The 22,470-nt window shown below is 31.3% G+C and overlaps 1 protein-coding gene across 3 annotated transcripts in view; it reads right to left on the reverse strand.

Annotated features, from left to right (window-relative positions):
* LOC129743810 (choline transporter-like 2) overlaps positions 1 to 22,470 on the reverse strand; it is a 79,649-nt gene that overhangs the window by 52,913 nt on the left and 4,266 nt on the right. Inside the window, exons 1-2 of one of the 3 annotated variants that reach the window (XM_055736008.1) lie at positions 6,246 to 6,365; positions 5,951 to 6,045 (exon numbers count right to left, since the gene is read on the reverse strand). In XM_055736008.1, coding sequence (XP_055591983.1) covers positions 5,951 to 5,981 — 31 coding nt within the window. In that variant the 5' untranslated portion in view covers positions 5,982 to 6,045; positions 6,246 to 6,365. Of the gene's footprint in view, positions 1 to 5,950; positions 6,046 to 6,241; positions 6,366 to 22,470 lie in introns of those variants that run through there. The other 2 variants (XM_055736009.1, XM_055736007.1) reach the window with 2 other exon arrangements.

Raw genomic sequence — 22,470 nt, forward strand, 5'->3', positions numbered from 1 at the left:
CAAAATTGACAAAATTGACAAAATTGACAAAATTGACAAAATTGACAAAATTGACAAAATTGACAAAATTGACAAAATTGACAAAATTGACAAAATTGACAAAATTGACAAAATTGACAAAATTGACAAAATTGACAAAATTGACAAAATTGACAAAATTGACAAAATTGACAAAATTGACAAAATTGACAAAATTGACAAAATTGACAAAATTGACAAAATTGACAAAATTGACAAAATTGACAAAATTGACAAAATTGACAAAATTGACAAAATTGACAAAATTGACAAAATTGACAAAATTGACAAAATTGACAAAATTGACAAAATTGACAAAATTGACAAAATTGACAAAATTGACAAAATTGACAAAATTGACAAAAATGACAAATTTGGCAAAATTGACAATTTCTGTCATTTTTGTCATTTTTGTCATTTTTGTCATTTTTGTCATTTTTGTCATTTTTGTCATTTTTGTCATTTTTGTCATTTTTGTCATTTTTGTCATTTTTGTCATTTTTGTCATTTTTGTCATTTTTGTCATTTTTGTCATTTTTGTCATTTTTGTCATTTTTGTCATTTTTGTCATTTTTGTCATTTTTGTCATTTTTGTCATTTTTGTCATTTTTGTCATTTTTGTCATTTTTGTCATTTTTGTCATTTTTGTCATTTTTGTCATTTTTGTCATTTTTGTCATTTTTGTCATTTTTGTCACTTTTGTCATTTTTGTCATTTTTGTCATTTTTGTCATTTTGGTCATTTTTGTCAATTTTGTCAATTTTGTCATTTTTGTCAATTTTGTCAATTTTGTCAATTTTGTCAATTTTGTCAATTTTGTCAATTTTGTCAATTTTGTCAATTTTGTCAATTTTGTCAATTTTGTCAATTTTGTCAATTTTGTCAATTTTGTCAATTTTGTCAATTTTGTCAATTTTGTCAATTTTGTCAATTTTGTCAATTTTGTCAATTTTGTCAATTTTGTCAATTTTGTCAATTTTGTCAATTTTGTCAATTTTGTCAATTTTGTCAATTTTGTCAATTTTGTCAATTTTGTCAATTTTGTCAATTTTGTCAATTTTGTCAATTTTGTCAATTTTGTCAATTTTGTCAATTTTGTCAATTTTGTCAATTTTGTCAATTTTGTCAATTTTGTCAATTTTGTCAATTTTGTCAATTTTGTCAATTTTGTCAATTTTGTCAATTTTGTCAATTTTGTCAATTTTGTCAATTTTGTCAATTTTGTCAATTTTGTCAATTTTGTCAATTTTGTCAATTTTGTCAATTTTGTCAATTTTGTCAATTTTGTCAATTTTGTCAATTTTGTCAATTTTGTCAATTTTGTCAATTTTGTCAATTTTGTCAATTTTGTCAATTTTGTCAATTTTGTCAATTTTGTCAATTTTGTCAATTTTGTCAATTTTGTCAATTTTGTCAATTTTGTCAATTTTGTCAATTTTGTCAATTTTGTCAATTTTGTCAATTTTGTCAATTTTGTCAATTTTGTCAATTTTGTCAATTTTGTCAATTTTGTCAATTTTGTCAATTTTGTCAATTTTGTCTATTTTTTCAATTTTGTCAATTTTGTCAATTTTGTCAATTTTGTCAATTTTGTCAATTTTGTCAATTTTGTCAATTTTGTCAATTTTGTCATTTTTTGTCAATTTTGTCATTTTTTGTCAATTTTGTCACTTTTGTCAATTTTGTCAATTTTGTCAATTTTGTCAATTTTGTCAATTTTGTCAATTTTGTCAATTTTGTCAATTTTGTCAATTTTGTCAATTTTGTCAATTTTGTCATTTTTGTCATTTTTGTCATTTTTGTCATTTTTGTCATTTTTGTCATTTTTGTCATTTTTGTCATTTTTGTCATTTTTGTCATTTTTGTCATTTTTGTCATTTTTGTCATTTTTGTCATTTTTGTCATTTTTGTCATTTTTGTCATTTTTGTCATTTTTGTCATTTTTGTAATTTTTGTCATTTTTGTCATTTTTGTCATTTTTGTCATTTTTGTCATTTTTATCATTTTTGTCATTTTTGTCATTTTTGTCATTTTTGTCATTTTTGTCATTTTTGTCATTTTTGTCATTTTTGTCATTTTTGTCATTTTTGTCATTTTTGTGATTTTTGTCATTTTCATGTCATTTTAATGTCATTTTTTTAAGGTCATTTTCATGTCATTTTCATTACATTTTTGTCATTTTCATGTCATTTTTGTTCATGTCTCTCTCATGGCTCAAGTTTAAGGCTTCTGGTTTCAAGTTTTAGACCTTAGATCTGTGGTACTACACGATGATTTTCAGTTTTGAATACACATTCGAATCCGGTGAATCATTTTCGTTGAGAATAATTCAATGAAAACTATAAAAAAGTGAACAAAGTTTTGATATTCTGTTTCTTTACCCAACACAAAAATTCTCAAACATGTTGTCTACTTTTGCCTTTGAATGAATCACTTGATTTATTCCAAGTGCAACAAAGTAAAAACATTTTAAAATTCATTCATCTTCTTTATAAGGTTCGCCTAAGTGCTGAACTTGGAGTCTGTCTACCTAGTCAGTTACATCAAACAGAACACACAAATCGCGAAGCGAATTGCTTTCCCTTTATTCTCCTTATAAAAAAACAGGAAAAACTCGAAAAAAATATGTGGATCAATCAAGCTCTTAATTATTTTTGAACAAATATGTGGATCAATAAAAACTTCATATATCGCAAAATCTTTTTTTTTTTTAATGTTAAAAAACAGATCAAAATAACTTCTCGAGTGTGAAGGGCTTAATTTTCATTATCGCAATATCTTGGGGGGGGGGGGGGGAGAATAAAGCAGAGCAGTTTCTCACAAAGCAGCAAGCAATGTCGTGCGCGATATTTAATTGGACGTGTTAGGTACTTCTCCGTGTTTTGCACAATCACACTTACAAGTTGCATTGGCAACTTACGGAAGAAGTATTGGCGTTTATTAGAAGTTTGCTCGCACCCCCTCTTTCCCCAACAAGTAGGTAGTACCTATTTATCATCTGAAGTTGTTTAACGGCCAACGAATGATTGATGGGAACTGTGCTGAGCGTCATTTAGCACCAATATATCAAAACTATCTTTTTTGTGGAATATCATTAATTTTTGAAACTATTTATCTATGAAGTTTATGACAAATTCTTGTTTGATATTTACATGTAAATTATGCATGAGTTTGTTTCAAGATTAGAACTGGAGCTCTGGAGCTAGCTTCTAAGCGTCTCTGAAACCTGTTCTGATTGTTCGTTTTATGCAGTAGCGGGAACCATTGATATAGAGATCTTGTCGAGTCACGTAGTCAAATCAATCAATGGAGCGGAATTGTAAATAAGTTACAGATTAAGTGGATTCTGAATGATGGTTTCTCGATTTACGTTGCATGAGATGAAATATTATTACCTATGACTGTACGACTGTACAACATTATCAAAGACTTAACGTGCGTTCTAGTTACACACAGCCCAAAACCTAGAAAAAATGGGAACATCAGAGCTTGAACCTAAAGGGTGATACGGTCAAAATTTGGTCAATATCAACTTGACGTATTTCTTTCAATTTTGCATTTCTGAAACCTGAACACCTCTCTTTTTGAAGGTGTGTGTGTGTAGAATGTTGCTCCTATTTTGATTTTGGAATTCACTCTCAGTTGTCAAAATGCCGTCCAAGGAATTCGCGCATCGCAAAAATCCGAGCTACTTGCACGAAAGCTGGCAAAATCGCTAAAAGTTGCCAAATCAACCGTTACAAGTGCAATTAAAGTGTTTGGGGCCAGCCAGCCAGGAAGTCTGGATCGGGGGGAAATCGAAAACCGGGAGCCGCTGAGACGACAAAGAGAGTTGCTGGTAGTTTCAAGCGAAACCCTAACCTCTCTCTCCGAGATGCCGCAAATAAGCTGGGTGTATCGTCTACAACCGTGCATCGAGCCAAAAAACGAGCCGGACTATCGACTTACAAGAAGATAGTGACTCCAAATCGTGATGATAAACAAAATACGACGGCCAAAGCGCGATCCCGGAGGCTGTACACGACGATGCTGACGAAGTTTGACTGCGTGGTAATGAATGACAAAACCTACGTCAAAGCCGACTACAAGCAGCTTCCGGGACAGGAGTTTTATACGGCAAAAGAAATGGGAAAGGTAGCAGATATTTTCAAGCACATGAAACTGTCAAAGTTCGCGAAGAAATATCTGGTTTGGCAAGCCATCTGTACCTGTGGCTTGAAAAGCAGCATTTTCATAGCTTCCGGGACTGTCAACCAAGAAATTTACGTGACATAATGTTTGAATAAACGTCTGCTGCCTTTCCTGAAGAAACGCGGTTTTTCCGTACTGTTTTGGCCAGATTTGGCATCTTGCCATTACGGTAAAAAGGTCATGGAGTGGTACGCCGCCAACAACGTGCAGGTGGTTCCCAAGGACAAGAACCCTCCCAACACGCCTGAGCTCCGCCCAATTGAGAAATACTGGGCTATTGCCAAGCGGAACCTAAAGAAGACCAAAAAAACTGCTAAGGACGAGCAGCAGTTCAAGGCAAACTGGCTTTCTGCGGCGAAGAAGGTGGACAAGGTGGCTGTACAAAATCTGATGGCAGGGGTTAAGCGTAAGGCCCGGCAATTTTGATTTGGAAAAGCGGAAGCCTTACTGAATATTTTTCCTGAATTTTATATTAATTAAACTTGAAAAAGAAATTTAATTTGTTTTTTTAAATAAACGATTTCACCGATTTACACGCGTTTTCCCTTGACAAAATTTTTACCGTATCACCCTTCATTCGTAATTCCATAGAATTAACTGAAAGGCATTTAAAACTTTTTTAAAATGCCTATTAACAATTGAAAGGGTAAAAGGACGCGATCTGTTTATCATATTTTACGTTTTTAGGAGTCCAGTACTGGTTTAAAAAATATGAAACATACCAGATTCCCCTTAACAGAAAAAATAATCGAGAAATATTGAAAAAAGTGATCAATCTTACCCGTTTTACGGTAATTGAGAATTTCAAATAGAAGGTTTAAAATTATTTTCTTAAATCTGAAAATTTGTTAAAGTGAAAACTCGTTATCGCCAATAAAAATTTTCACAAGACAGGCCTACGATAGTTCAGCAAAAATATGCAACAATATTCTCATTGAACATCTTATCAAATAAATGGATCCAGGAACAGTTGGTCATCTGTTGTCAAACACGTGTTTGACTGCTTGATTCCAGAGGAAAGTCATTCGCGGATTGGCGTTTATTAGTTTATTGTGTGGACCCGAGTTCCGGAAAAAGTCATTTAGTTCGTTTAATTGTTTTCTTTAACTGTGATTCCTGTTAAATTCAACCAGATATGATGGCAAGATTAGGTAAGATTCCAAAATTGCTGTTTATGGCGATTTTTGATTAAGATGCGGAAATGAATCATACTGGTTGTGCCGCATTGAATTTTATCACTTTCACCAAATAATTGCCTCATTTAGGAGAATTTCGTATTCCTGGATTCTCATATCGAATAAAAGGTGTCTCTTGAATAACATAAACAAATTGCTAAAATTTTGCTGAAAATCAATCAACGTTGCAGTTCGAATTGACTTAAAAAAGCCTGTCATAGCAGGGCTTTCAAGTGTTTACATGTTGCTGATAAGATCTGCATGCTGTTGACTAAAGTTTGCCCACTTAGATCCGACAATTCTGCAAGGGCTTAATCCTAGTGGCTGATGGTAAACATCCGATGATTCAGACACTACACTTGAGATAATGTGGAAATTTGTTGCACATTTTATACAAACGAAAGCCAGTTTTGTTAGTTTTCCGTCTGACGTTTCGTCCTTCAACGAGGCCTTCTTCAAAGGACGTTAAACTTTCTTTTTTTAATCACCGAGAAAAGATTTAGAAGATTGTTGGACGAAACTTCGCAAGAAAGAATTAATGTTAACAAGATAGAGTTGTTACTTACCATACCCGTTGGCCTCGCCATCCCTGGCCATAGTCTAAGGCGAGTCGAGTCGAAGTTTACTCCAGGTTGACACTCCCGAAGTTCCTGGTTCGAATCTGCAAAAGTAGACCAAAACAAAAAAAAATCCCACATAAGAACGAGGGGTCTTTAGGCCTACTACTTCAGTGATTCACGCATCCACAATCGCAAACTTCGATAAACAAAAACAAACATCAGCATGATCGAATATGTAAACAAAGGCCCAGAAAGCGCCACGTTTAAACGTTTGAAAACTTGTCCCACTGATAATACCTACAAAGTTTCACCGGTGGCGCGAGTAATAACGAATGGATAGTTTCGGTATCGTTTATTTTTTGTCTAGTCGCTAGTTCGAACCGAATTGCTCCCGGCGTGTCGAGTGATATGGTTGTACTGGCGTGGCATAGAACTTGAAATTGTCTCCAAAGCCGAATTGCCCTGATACACCGAGTGAGAGTCAGCCTAGATAGCTCGGAGCCATTCATTGTTGTATGTCAACAGAGAGAAAGATTCCACACCGGGAAACGTTCCGATTTATGATGGTAGCAGTTAGAGATTGTTGTCACCGGCTGTTATCATCGGAACTTAACAGACAACAACGCGCAGGTTATTCGGGGAAGAAGGACATACGAAGACGACGACGATGATATGGTTTACAAGAGGACGGAATTACCCATCCGAACGAAGTGCCGCTTTAGAGAGGTTTTTGGATGACTTATCATCTACCACCCGCTGCCTGTCGATGGAGGAAATTGAGCACTCAGGGCAATGTTTTTGTCTGTGATATGTTGAGTTTAGTAGAGCTTGCAGCAACAGGTAAAGCACGCCGTGCGTCGATGAGTCAACGCGGATGTGATTGATTTTGATAATTTGCTACGGAAAGTCATAATTTATTTTGTGATTCTTATTTGAAATTTTACACTTTTACATAAATGAATCTTGTATCTTTTCGATGATGTTTTTTTTAAAGATTTTATGAGCAACTTTTGTACAGGGTGTTGTTGATTTTTTCAAAATAAGAACTTCAGTTTATTTTAAAAATCCATGAAAATTTTTAATAATCCAACTGGTTTCATCTTCAGGGAAAACAAAAAAAGGGTAAATTTTCTGTTGATGGATTAATAATTTCGTTCCGACAGTATAGTCAGCTTTTGTTAAACCTTCGTTTAAAAAATTAATAAACATTATTTCCAGATGTTCAAAAGGATTTTTGCTAAAAAAAATTCAAACGGTTTAATTTTTAATCCCATTAATAGTTATATAAGCTTCTAGAATATATATATATATATATATATATATATATATATATATATATATATATATATATATATATATATATATATATATATATATATATATATATATATATATATATATATATATATATATATATATATATATATATATATATATATATATATATATATATATATATATATATATATATATATATATAAGTTTGTAGTTCTAAACTTACCAATAAAAAACTACTTATAATTTGAAACTATTCCGCTGAATGTTGCAACGGTGTTTATTAATTGTGAAGTTGTAGAAAGAGATTGCAGGAATTTTTTGTTTTGTTCGAATAAAATCATACATTTTTCTGCCAGAAATATTTTTAAAGAGAAAGCGTAAGGGTGTTTCATATATTTAGGGGTAAAAAATACTACAAAAAAATCAACTAGCTGAAATCATCAAAATTAACGTTTGAATGAATGAAATTTTGAAATAAACAAACGCGTTATGCAAAACAATCATTCTCCAGCATATGGTAACGAGATTCAAAAGGCGAATCTTTGATTTGCATTTTTATGCATTTCAGCCCAGACTGGTAACTATAAAATAAACAAAATATATTTAATTTTTACGGCATCGAAAAATGTAAAAATATGTAAATCAATCGCATGACTTTTTAAATTTCCTATGAGAATCAAATACTTCAAAAACCTATCTCACGATGTGAGAAACTATTGTTTTTTTGTTTTGATTGTAGTCATTTTACCATTTTTATGGCATTCGCGACTTTATCAACGTTGCAGTTGACGGATCGTCATTGAAAAACTTATACGGTACAACTGTGTTCGATGCTTACTCTTGGGCTCAAACTCGCAAACATCTGCTCAGGAGACAACAGACTTGCCAACTGAGCTATATCACAAGCCCTAATGAGAAACTTTGTTATTTATCATCATTTTGTTTAATAAGTTTGTGGTAAACAAATGTTACATCTAACCCTGCTATTGGATGATGGCCCATTTGACGGTATTTAACTTTTTTTTTTGAATATTTGAGTCTGGTATCCTAACAAATTTTTGTGTAGTTATATTTTTGTGTAACAGTTAAGAAATTCGACTATCATTTTTGTGTACCTTTTGAATGATTTTTGTCTAATTTTTTGTATATTTTTTTAGTTTGTGTAATTTTTTCTTAAATGTTGTACTACTACTTCATTTAAATGTTGTACTATTGACTTCATTTTGTTGAAATTTATGTGTATCTTATGTGTCCGTCGTTTTCGTAAATTTTGTATGACCTTTTTTTAAAGTTTTTTTATGTGAATTGAGTGTTGTTTTTTTTTTCATTTTTGTATAAATTTTGATTAATCTAATAAGGTCATGTTTGTGCAGCATTCTGTGTTTTTTTCGTTGTTACCTTCAGGTTACGCCGTCTGAAATCCGTTATTAATGTACTGGACTTCGAATATTTTCGCTCAAAAAGCGTATTGAATCACGAAAGTCGTGTAAAAAATTCGTGCCCATTGCAAAAAATCGTGTTAAATGAAACCGTTTTAGAACAACTGCAAAATCTATCCGCTTTTAAAAAATCTCATTGTTTAACATATTTTTGTAAAATTTTCATGTCATTTTGATGTTATTTTCGAATAATTTTTGTGCAATTTTTTTTTCACTTTTAAGTAATTTTTATGAAGGTTTAAAGTGAATTTTGTGCCCCTTTTAATAATTTTTCCATATGAAGGTGTGAATTTTTTGTATCATTTTTATGTTTTTTTTTAAGATATAGAGTAATAATTGTGCAATTTTATATCATTTTCGTATTTTTTTAAATCTTGTGATTTTAGAATATTCTTGAATTTTTGATATTTTTGAACTTTTGTAATTTTTGTAATTTTTGTAGTTTTTGTAATTTTTGTAATATTTGCAACTTTAATACTTTTTTCAGTTTTGTAACTTTTGTTATTTATATAATTTTTGTTATTTTAGTTATTTTTGTCATTTTTGTAATACTTGTATTCTTTGTAATTTTTGTCATTTTTGTCATTTTTGTAATTTTTGTCATTTTTGTAATTTTTTTATTTTTTTAGATTTTTGTAATTTTTGTTATTTATGTATTTTTGTAAATTTTGTAATTTATGTAATATTTGTTATTTTTTGTAATTTTTGTCATTTTTGTTATTTTTTGTTATTCTTGTAATTTTTGTAATTTTTTAATTTTTGTAATTTCGAATTTTTGTAATTTTTTTGATATTTTTGTTATTTTGGTCATTTTTGTCATATTTGTAATTTTTGTAATTTTTGTCATTTTTGTCATTTTTGTCATTTTTGTCATTTTTGTCATTTTTGTCATTTTTGTCATTTTTGTCATTTTTGTCATTTTTGTCATTTTTGTTATTTTTGTCATTTTTGTCATTTTTGCCATTTTTGTCATTTTTGTCATTTTTGTCATTTTTGTCATTTTTGTCATTTTTGTCATTTTTGTCATTTTTGTCATTTTTGTCATTTTTGTCATTTTTGTCATTTTTGTCATTTTTGTCATTTTTGTCATTTTTGTCATTTTTGTCATTTTTGTCATTTTTGTCATTTTTGTCATTTTTGTCATTTTTGTCATTTTTGTCATTTTTGTCATTTTTGTCATTTTTGTCATTTTTGTCATTTTTGTCATTTTTGTCATTTTTGTCATTTTTGTCATTTTTGTCATTTTTGTCATTTTTGTCATTTTTGTCATTTTTGTCATTTTTGTCATTTTTGTCATTTTTGTCATTTTTGTCATTTTTGTCATTTTTGTCATTTTTGTCATTTTTGTCATTTTTGTCATTTTTGTCATTTTTGTCATTTTTGTCATTTTTGTCATTTTTGTCATTTTTGTCATTTTTGTCATTTTTGTCATTTTTGTCATTTTTGTCATTTTTGTCATTTTTGTCATTTTTGTCATTTTTGTCATTTTTGTCATTTTTGTCATTTTTGTCATTTTTGTCATTTTTGTCATTTTTGTCATTTTTGTCATTTTTGTCATTTTTGTCATTTTTGTCATTTTTGTCATTTTTGTCATTTTTGTCATTTTTGTCATTTTTGTCATTTTTGTCATTTTTGTCATTTTTGTCATTTTTGTCATTTTTGTCATTTTTGTCATTTTTGTCATTTTTGTCATTTTTGTCATTTTTGTCATTTTTGTCATTTTTGTCATTTTTGTCATTTTTGTCATTTTTGTCATTTTTGTCATTTTTGTCATTTTTGTCATTTTTGTCATTTTTGTCATTTTTGTCATTTTTGTCATTTTTGTCATTTTTGTCATTTTTGTCATTTTTGTCATTTTTGTCATTTTTGTCATTTTTGTCATTTTTGTCATTTTTGTCATTTTTGTCAGTTTTGTCATTTTTGTCATTTTTGTCATTTTTGTCATTTTTGTCATTTTTGTCATTTTTGTCATTTTTGTCATTTTTGTCATTTTTGTCATTTTTGTCATTTTTGTCATTTTTGTCATTTTTGTCATTTTTGTCATTTTTGTCATTTTTGTCATTTTTGTCATTTTTGTCATTTTTGTCATTTTTGTCATTTTTGTAATTTTTGTAATTTTTGTAATTTTTGTCATTATTGTCATTTTTGTAGTTTATGTCATTTTTGTCATTTTTGTCATTTTTGTCATTTTTGTCATTTTTGTCATTTTTGTCATTTTTGTCATTTTTGTCATTTTTGTCATTTTTGTCATTTTTGTCATTTTTGTCATTTTTGTCATTTTTGTCATTTTTGTCATTTTTGTCTTTTTTGTCATTTTTGTCATGTTTGTCATTTTTGTCATTTTTGTCACTTTTGTCATTTTTGTCATTTTTGTCATTTTTGTCATTTTTGTCATTTTTGTCATTTTTGTCATTTTTGTCATTTTTGTCATTTTTGTCATTTTTGTCATTTTTGTCATTTTTGTCATTTTTGTCATTTTTGTCATTTTTGTCATTTTTGTAACTTTTGTCATTTTGGTCATTTATGTCATTTTTGTCATTTATGTCATTTTTGTCATTTTTGTCATTTTTGTCATTTTTGTCATTTTTGTCATTTTTGTCATTTTGGTCATTTTTGTCATTTTTGTCATTTTTGTCATTTTTGTCATTTTTGTCATTTTTGTCATTTTTGTCATTTTTGTCATTTTTGTCATTTTTGTCATTTTTGTCATTTTTGTCATTTTTGTTATTTTTGTCATTTTTGTCATTTTTGTCATTTTTGTCATTTTTGTCATTTTTGTCATTTTTGTTATTTTTGTCATTTTTGTCATTTTTGTCATTTTTTTCATTTTTGTCATTTTTGTCATTTTTGTCATTTTTGTCATTTTTGTCATTTTTGTCATTTTTGTCATTTTTGTCATTTTTGTCATTTTTGTCATTTTTGTCATTTTTGTCATTTTTGTCATTTTTGTCATTTTTGTCATTTTTGTCATTTTTGTCATTTTTGTCATTTTTGTCATTTTTGTCATTTTTGTCATTTTTGTCATTTTTGTCATTTTTGTCATTTTTGTCATTTTTGTCATTTTTGTCATTTTTGTCATTTTTGTCATTTTTGTCATTTTTGTCATTTTTGTCATTTTTGTCATTTTTGTCATTTTTGTCATTTATGTCATTTTTGTCATTTTTGTCATTTTTGTCATTTTTGTCATTTTTGTCATTTTTGTCATTTTTGTCATTTTTGTCATTTTTGTCATTTTTGTCATTTTTGTCACTTTTGTCATTTTTGTCATTTTTGTCATTTTTGTCATTTTTGTCACTTTTGTCATTTTTGTCATTTTTGTCATTTTTGTCATTTTTGTCATTTATGTCATTTTTGTCATTTTTGTCATTTTTGTCATTTTTGTCATTTTTGTCATTTTTGTCATTTTTGTCATTTTTGTCATTTTTGTCATTTTTGTCATTTTTGTCATTTTTGTCATTTTTGTCATTTTTGTCATTTTTGTCATTTTTGTCATTTTTGTCATTTTTGTCATTTTTGTCATTTTTGTCATTTTTGTCATTTTTGTCATTTTTGTCATTTTTGTCATTTTTGTCATTTTTGTCATTTTTGTCATTTTTGTCATTTTTGTCATTTTTGTCATTTTTGTCATTCATGTCATTTTTGTCATTTTTGTCATTTTTGTCATTTTTGTCATTTTTGTCATTTATGTCATTTTTGTCATTTTTGTCATTTTGGTCATTTTTGTCATTTTGGTCATTTTTGTCATTTTTGTCATTTTTGTCATTTTTGTCATTTTTGTCATTTTTGTCATTTTTGTCATTTTTGTCATTTTTGTCATTTTTGTCATTTTTGTCATTTTTGTCATTTTTGTCATTTTTGTCATTTTTGTCATTTTTGTCATTTTTGTCATTTTTGTCATTTTTGTCATTTTTGTCATTTTTGTCATTTTTGTCATTTTTGTCATTTTTGTCATTTTTGTCATTTTTGTCATTTTTGTCATTTTTGTCATTTTTGTCATTTTTGTCATTTTTGTCGTTTTTGTCATTTTTGTCATTTTTGTTATTTTTGTCATTTTTGTCATTTTTGTCATTTTATTCATTTTTGTCATTTTTGTCATTTTTGTCATTTTTGTCATTTTTGTCATTTTTGTCATTTTTGTCATTTTTGTCATTTTTGTCATTTTTGTCATTTTTGTCATTTTTGTCATTTTTGTCATTTTTGTCATTTTTGTCATTTTTGTCATTTTTGTCATTTTTGTCATTTATGTCATTTTTGTCATTTTTGTCATTTTTGTCATTTTTGTCATTTTTGTCATTTTTGTCATTTTTGTCATTTTTGTCATTTTTGTCATTTTTGTCATTTTTGTCATTTTTGTCATTTTTGTCATTTTTGTCAGTTTTGTCATTTTTGTCATTTTTGTCATTCTTTTATTTTTGTTGTTATTTTAAATTTTTGTCATTTTTGTCGTTCTCAAAGCAGAAATGAACATTTGAACGATTTTTCGTCGATACGTGCTGACGCTAAAATGACGTCGATCTTCTTAAAACTTTAATGCGCTCGCACGTTTTTTCAGTCTCTATTTCCCCATATTTAAATTTCTCTGCCTTCCTTCCGCAATAACAAAAGTAGTGACCGGCTGACCGATCGATCGCTTCTGCCACCAGGTGACTTAATTTTTGTTTTATTTTTACTTGCTCTTGAAACGCGATCAGACCGGCGCAAATTGCTTTCCGAACGCAGACGGCACAGCCGATATTGGCGGTAGAGACGAATCGTCATATTAGCCTGCATAAAATCGATCCGGTTTTTCCAATTCCGGTGATGATGCCCGAGAAGAGGGGCCACGTGCGCGATTTGATCTATTTCGGTTGTTGGATGCCCGCCCTCTTTCTCGTGTTTTCTGGTTGTCCAAGTTTTTGCTCTACAATCAGCCACTGTAACCAAATGAGCTAGTGAAAGTAAAAATGGGATCACTGATCCGACGTTGTTGTTGGCAGGGGAAGTAAAAGCCTACTTTGATGGTTGCGTATCACGTAAATGAGGATTCAAACGAGAAAGATTCACAAAGCGATTGAAGCGGCAATTAAAGCATGCTGTGGAATAAAAAAAGCCCCGAAGGTACTTGGTGCTTAAATTTGAATCGTTGAATTCGAATCAGATTTTCAGAGACATTCAAATGAGACTTTTTGTGCAATTCCTTACTCTGCACGACAAATGGGGTGTCAAAGTCTCCAATTAAACGCCACACTGATAAATTGTAATCATTGTCCAAATAAGCGTTGAAGATTTATAATGTATCCATAACTCAAACTGAAAGCGTGTCATCGCTTTGTGTTTCTGAGAAAAAGAAAAAAAAATCCCTATGGCGGAAGAGTGAAAACGGAGAATGGACGATTGCATCCAATCAAGCCCGATTAAGAATCCATTTCACTTTTAAAAGCATTGCCAGACAGCTTTGATATCCCGATCAGGAGAGCATATCAAAATAATAACTCAAACGTATCTCACCAAGATATTTACATATGATTCAGTTATAATTAAGTACTCCAAATTTTCGATTTAAAGTTTCTCCAATCTGAATTATATCTTATTCTGATTGACAAACTTGAATGGGGTTGAGCTCATATTCATTGATCAAAAAATTTTTCAGATTGTGCTAAAATAAAATGATTATATCTTATTTGATATACGTTCAACTTTTTCTGAAACACGGACATCGAAGTCAACGGCTCAAACCTTACATTAACGAGTTTCGCTCAACAGATTCATAAAATTAAATCAAATTTTTGGAAAACCAAAAATGTGGCATGGTTTTATCAAATAATGTGGTTTATTGACCTTCCACTAGAAAATTTTCTCGAAGCACTCATATCTTGATAAGTTATAATTTTGATATAATTTGTTCTGTCCAATATCAAACTATGCTATCTGAACGAGATATAATCTTGATAGGAGCATATCAAAAACTGATATAATTTAGCTATGATCGTATAGATTTTTTGATATAATTTGAGATATTTTAACATCCTACGAGTACTAAATTATAACTCATCCAGATAGGAAAAAATTGAATATCATAATATCTCATCTTGATATAATTTAGTTTTTCTCTTCTGATCGGGATGCGTTAGGCAGCGCGACCCTTTCTGTTTTATGATTAAAGTTATCTTTATGGATCAAGATCTCGCTAGATAGTATTTTATCAGTGAAATATGCTCTTTTGAAAACTTAAACGAAATGATTGAAACAAAAATTTCTTAAATAGTAGAAATAACTTGTTCCAATTATTTGCAGGTTAAAACATGTAAAACTAAAAGATTATTTAAAACTGTGTAGGTACTTGTTTGTTCATTGCACTTTCTTTCGTCTCTTGTTAATTCAGTGTGTCGGTACACAACTTTTCTTGCGTTGCGAGACCATTGCCAATGCTGTTCACAATAAATTCCTTTCATCACGAGGATGGTACTCTAGAAGTGCAACCAAATGCCACGCAGCTGGTGGCATCCCTTCAAATGACGTTTAATCCGATTGACACTACCGATAGAGTGTTTGTACTAGTTAGATACTAACGACTTCCATCTAGTAGGGAAGCTGGCCTTTTCATATAAATTAGGCAATGTAAAACAAGAAAATAAAAAAGATCAACATGATTTTTGCGTTGCCTTTATTTCAAGCTGAACGGAAACAGATATCATCTTAACTTAAAGCATGATATCTTTCAAAGCATCTAAATAATGAGGAAGTGACTATAAATTCATGCAACATATAATCCAGTGATTGAAGGAATGTTCTTCCCTGAGAACATTCTACCTCAGGTTTACTTCTTAAGCTATAAGAGGAAGTTCTTGGGTACCAGTCATAGATCTCCATCAATAGTAGTTCAGCTGAAACATGAATAGTAGATTTAGGACGGATGATGGGAACCGAACGAAGTTATACTTTACGCGTCCGTCCGCCCGTTCATTGATTTTCCCATTAACCTTCAAATAGCGAATGACGCGACGGCTAGTTCGTTGGCGTCTCGACGTAATTTAGCGGTTAAGATTGCGGAATCAACAGGTGGAAAAAACTATGCTGTTTGACTGAGTCGTCTAATAGTTGAAGCCTACAGGGCTGTTAGGATCGAAGGAGGCTATGATTCTACGATGAAAACAAAAAAAAGTTCATGAACGCAGTTAGTATCGATTTGCCGGTTGACTAGTTGTCATAAAAAATCAATCGAAGCAAGCCGGATACTCGATTGCCATTAGACTCAATCTAATCGTAAAGCAATAATGATAAAAAAAACAGTGACGTCAGAGACTTAAAAAGAGATCTAAAGATTGACAAAAATGACAAAAATGACAAAAATGACAAAAATGACAAAAATGACAAAAATGACAAAAATGACAAAAATGACAAAAATGACAAAAATGACAAAAATGACAAAAATGACAAAAATGACAAAAATGACAAAAATGACAAAAATGACAAAAATGACAAAAATGACAAAAATGACAAAAATGACAAAAATGACAAAAATGACAAAAATGACAAAAATGACAAAAATGACAAAAATGACAAAAATGACAAAAATGACAAAAATGACAAAAATGACAAAAATGACAAAAATGACAAAAATGACAAAAATGACAAAAATGACAAAAATGACAAAAATGACAAAAATGACAAAAATGACAAAAATGACAAAAATGACAAAAATGACAAAAATGACAAAAATGACAAAAATGACAAAAATGACAAAAATGACAAAAATGACAAAAATGACAAAAATGACAAAAATGACAAAAATGACAAAAATGACAAAAATGACAAAAATGACAAAAATGACAAAAATGACAAAAATGACAAAAATGACAAAAATGACAAAAATGACAAAAATGACAAAAATGACAAAAATGACAAAAATGACAAAAATGACAAAAATGACAAAAATGACAAAAATGACAAAAATGACAAAAATGACAAAAATGACAAAAATGACAAAAATGACAAAAATGACAAAAATGACAAAAATGACAAAAATGACAAAAATGACAAAAATGACAAAAATGACAAAAATGACAAAAATGACAAAAATGACAAAAATGACAAAAATGACAAAAATGACAAAAATGACCAAAATGACCAAAATGCCAATAATGACAATAATGACAAAAATGACAAAAAATAACAAAAATGACAAAAATGACAAAAAAATAAGAATAATAAGAAATTTTATAAAGTCAAAAAATTCAAGCGAATCAAGAAAATCAAGAAAATCAAGAAAATCAAGAAAATCAAGAAACACATACTCAGACCTCAGATATCTGAATCCCATTATCATTCTGTTATCTGAGTAGCAATTGCTAATGTTCCGGTTTCAGATTTGAAACGAAACAAACTTCGATCTAAGGAAAAAAAATACGTTTCACATCATCAGCGTACCATTTTCAAGGTCGGTTCCGGAAAAAGAAACGACCTCATTAACATCTCGTCTAGCAGTCGATTGATTGACCGCACACAAGGTGATTGTGAGAAAATAGGCCTACGTAAAAACCCCGGGCCCCATGCTAGGTGAAATTCACCTTTCTCGTATTAAGGTAAGCACGAAACAATTAGCAACTGGCTGAACCTCAATAAGGCTTGTAGTGATTGTTGTGGTTTGAATAATAATGATAAGTCGAATTGCTCAATCGCCGGCGAGGACGCCCCTTCTTCCGTTTCACAACAGCAGGTGCACAACGAAATGTTTTTGTTTTGGACAAAAGCTTATTGTCAATCAAATCAGCCTCTATGGTCATCAGAAGTTTGATGCAATATCGAATTGATCGTGATTTTATTCGATTGATAATGTTGTGGGGATCGACACTGTATACTTATTTTAAATGTGAAGATGATTTGATTGTGATGAAATATCATCACGATACAGTCTGTAAACATACATACATGTAATTACAAACTCAATGCCCAGCAATTAAGTTTGTTGAATGGTGAATCACAACACTTTCTTCTCATTCATTACCATGCAAGATGATCGGTGTGGTCGGGCATCCATCCATCCCGAGACGATTGCGATAAGCCTGCCGAACTCATTTCTATCCTCAGAGCAGTAATGCGATAAAAATAAAACAAACCGAACGACGCGCGGCAACAATCTACTGGCGTTGTCGTTTATCTTCTGTAATGTAAAATCCTTCTATACTGGCTGCACCTTCGGTATTTTCTTCTTTTGAATATTGAGCAATTGAAAAAAAAAAGGTTGCAGAACGACCGCTTAAGTCGATCATGATTGCATTACAGAAATTTTTTTCTTACAAGTGAAACGTATCGATTGTTGAAGACCAAAAACCGAATTTTTGACACCAATATAAAATCTTGACAAAAAAACTCTTTTTCAAGATAACGAAAAGTGATAGTAAGAGTTGGCGATTTCTCCAATTTGGATCATTCACATTGATTTTACATGGGAGCCCTCCTCTATAATTCTTCTCGAAAAATGTTTTTCAAAGAAATTAATATTTTGTTAACATTTTGTTAACAAAATCGAGGGATCTAAGTCAGCCGTGCGAAGGAGAACGGAGTGAAAATTTTGGTCTCGTCAAATTTTACATCTTTCAAATAAAAATATAAAATTTCATGAATAATGGAAATGAATATCAAGAGGCCCAAACAATCAAATCAAGTTTCATCGAAGAACGCTAGTGTCTGTACCGCTTTTGATATCATACCAATACCAGGACCGAATTAGAGAAGCAGAAGAATCAGCAACGCCCTGGATTGCCCATCCAAGACAAAATTGATGAATAACGATGTAAGTTTTGTTACTTGCGGTTCACGGGTAACAAAGAAAAGTTGTTTCCGAATTTTTAACACTCCTTTATTCGTTCGAAGTTCGGCGAGTTTTAAAAACCTACGATAGAAACATAGCTTTGATGAAAAGAACTAAATTCAATGTTTCAATCTCACGTTTAGTAACTTCTCCTATTCGCTTGCTGCTGTCGCGATTCGTATCTGCCGTTGCTGCCTTCCGCTAGCCACCTTTATCATTAATTGTGCTGAATTAAATAACTTTTTTTTTACATTTCTCAATAACATTCTCACCTCTACTTATCAGGTTAAACAACTTAATTAGGTGTCTTCTTATCAAGCGCGTACCCGCAATGTTGCCCTAAATTAAGAGGTTCCAAATTACTCGAAGCGCACTTATTAGGTTACTAATAATACTCCTACCTTTGCTCAAGCGATCTCACTTCACTTCGCACTATTGCATTAAGTTCGCACTTTTAGCCTAAGCTCGTACTTTTATAATGAATCTTCACGAAAACTAGATTCTTCTCCTCATGACAACTTCACACCTAACGCGAATTTATTGTTGTTTTGTTATCCGTCCTACGACTTTCCCGCCGAATAGCCGCTTTCTTTTCTCTCGCTCTTTTTCCCTATTCAAAACTGTCATCAACTTGAGTGCGTTCAGTGCTGCCCGTTCAGTAGCTCCGTTCAGTAACAAACGAGGTATTTTGAATTAAGGAATCTTGGAGGAGCAGCGGACCATCAATGTTGAATCGGTAAAATTTTGTAAGACTATTTCATATTTACAGTTTAATACTCACATATCAATTTATTTTCTTATTTTTAACATTGTTCCAAGCCTTGAGCTATTTTGTAAAATTGACTTACAACACACAAATTTTGGCATATTTTTTTTTGCCCAACCTTTTTTGTAGCTATTTCAATGTGACATGTGTAGTTACAAGTACAAAATAGAGTAGGACATATTTTGAACAGACATGCGTAAACTCGCTTCGGAAAAAATCGTTCTGCTGACTTCTTCCGAGATTAATATGTGGAGATTGATTTTATCTTCGTTCCAATCATTACGTCAATGCGCACAAAACGAAGAGAGCAGTTCTGCATTGATGATTTCGAAGCATCGCAGGAATAAAATCACACCACGAAACAACAGAACGAAGCTTTCCGAACACAAAATGCGCACGAACGATCCAGCGTTTCCACATATACAAATTTATCAGGAATCATACCGATTTTTTAAAATTTTTGTAAACAAGAATCTGTATATACAGAGAACAGATTTTTGGGAATTCATACAGATTTCCTGTCCCCGTCAGTTTTCTACTCACGTAACTCACGTAAACCGTTTACAGCTTATGCTACTGGTCAACAATGTTTTTAACTGTTTATGACCGCCGAATGTATGGAAACATATTTCTTAATAATCTTCTCACAGGTATATCCAGGATGCTAAGTTTTCCAAAATAAAAACGTAGGTTTTCTGCTGTTCACAAGCTTTAAAATGAGGCTTGTTTCATTAAAATCTTGACCACCAATGGTTTAGAGGCCTATAAAAACCAAACAAGTTTAAACCCAATGAATAGAGTCAGCTTTCTGTTGAAACCTTCTAACCACATTGTAGAAAATAGATGAAATAGGGAAAAGAGATCAATAGATAAATGAAGTAAATGAATTAAATAAAAACGTTTATTTAGGAATGAAATAAGAAAACAGATCAATAAATACATGAAGTAAAATAAAATATTTATTATTGTTTTATTGACTTAACATTTATCTTGGAATGTATATTTCTGTTTTAGCGTGAACACTTCGATTGTGCTTGCATGTTCCCAAGGAAAGGTCAGTTGTTTTGCGGCCATTAGTGAAAACGGTTGTAAAAAATTCGGTTAATTAAGCTGATGATAAAATTGATTTGAGAAAAGAAGACTCTTAATTTTGAAATGGACTGAACTGGCGGATTCGAAATACATGAACTATGAGCGCAGTTCTCAAACCACCGGTTAAATTTGGAGAATTAGAAATGCGCAAAACAAAAAAAAAAAACAAATCAAAATTTTAGTAAACAGTTTTAGTAAACATAGCCGCAAATAAAAGATTTTCTTATTGAAATTGAATTAAAAATTCATGTTTCAATAAGTTTATCATTTATTCCTATCTGCACTCTGAAGCACTCTAAATTCAATCGAGCAATACAGATTTCAATACAGAGTTTTGAGATTCTTTACAGAATACATAGGTTTTTTAGCTTGAAAATTCAGATTTTAAAGTGGCAACGCTGGAACGATCGTGGCCCGACAAACCGAACGAACAGTAACTCGCACCATCCCCTCGCTTATTTCCCGTTCCCTTGGCCCTACCACTTTTAAGGGGGCTATAGACTACACAAATGGCTTGTGCTAATTCGATGATTCCATGCAGAGGGTTGTTAGTAGAAAATATTTCGATCCCGCCCGATTCTACTCAAACCGTTTGCACGCTCATTTGAGCAGTACCATACTTACATGATGCAAATCGTGTTCACAGTGACAGAATTTCATCGCATTTGTGCAAATATTGTGTAGTCTATGGCCCGCTTTAGCCATGCCCCTCTGCGTTGTCCGTTGGATGTGCTCGGCCGAAGAAACACGAGTTTGAATTTTAAATTCGCAGAACTGTAAGTTCGTTTAGCTCAGTGGTTTTCAAACTTTTTCACTCACCGCCCCCCTGTCTCGAAATATCAGAGCTCAACGCTTCCTTAGAAATATTTTCGAACTAATTTGTTCCAAAATACAGCGAAAATCGAAAGCTCTAATAAAGCCCCTTTGAAAAATTCAAAAACGACCCCAAATCGACTCAGTCTAATGTTCATGCTTCCTTTTCTCTCTTTTTTGATTTTTTTTCACCTTTTAATAGTTCTCTAGTAGCCTTTCATGTTTTTCTGCATTTCTGCACTCGACTGTTATATTAATATCCTTAGTGATGTGATAAACTATGGAAAAAAGTAAAAAATTACGCAGCAAACTTGTACCAACCCTGAAACGGATACTACAATTTAAGTGTTTTAGTGTATATTCTACAACGTTCTTGAACGTAAACATTGTATCTAGCTGTCATTTAATATTCTTGAAGATTTCCTGATCAAATTTTTAGTTTCGTGTTTAAAATTGTGTAAAATGCCCAAAAAGCACAAATTCCGATCAGCATCCGGAATTTGATCATTGCACATCACAAAACCGGCATAAGTCCGCATAAGTTGTCCGCAAAAAATATCAAAAAGAGATTGAAGTGGGCCCTGGATCACGTTTCATGGACCAGTGATGACTGGAAGAAGGTGATTTGGTCAGATGAATCGAAAGTAATGCTATTTGGTGTCGTAACCGGTGCTTTCGCTGTATCGAAATTCCACGTATTTCCGCAACATTCCTCACTCCAGCTCCAAGCAGTAACGCGCTCCCAACCTTAATCCAGTTCAGCTTTGTTCAAACTGAAGTAGAGATATCTTTTCACAATCTTGGATGGAACTGATTTTTACGTGTTTTCTCTCTTTCTCTCGATATCATTTTCATTTATTCGGATCAATATATGTAATTTCTTTCATTCCTTATAATCATTTATTACTTCTATTTACTACATTTGGGTTTGATGGTATGTATGTATGTATGTTGGTTATCCACCATGGGTGCACGGATTCACCGCAGTTTCTACCTAAGTAATGCACACATGCATTCTCAGATTATTGAGTTCGACAAATCTCCAATGCAACGCGTAGGGGAACTGGGTCCAAAATGCGCAGAGCGGGCAAAATGCGCCACCATCAGTATTTCACTAATCAAACATGTTTCAACATTTCTGAAAATGTCAGTTTTTTCTATTTACACTTTTATGCGTTCATAAACATCTTTTTGGATATTCTGAGTTTTTTATATCACGTAAATTTGACGAAAAACAAAAAAAAAATTGTAGGAGTTTCTCTTGCAATTTTTCAACTTTTCTCGCAAGGAATTACGTCAACTAAAAGCAAATAAAAACACCTGTTATCTATTCTAATGATAAACCAGG

Source organism: Uranotaenia lowii, chromosome 2 (assembly GCF_029784155.1).
Source record: "Uranotaenia lowii strain MFRU-FL chromosome 2, ASM2978415v1, whole genome shotgun sequence".
NCBI classification, from domain to species: domain Eukaryota; kingdom Metazoa; phylum Arthropoda; class Insecta; order Diptera; family Culicidae; genus Uranotaenia; species Uranotaenia lowii.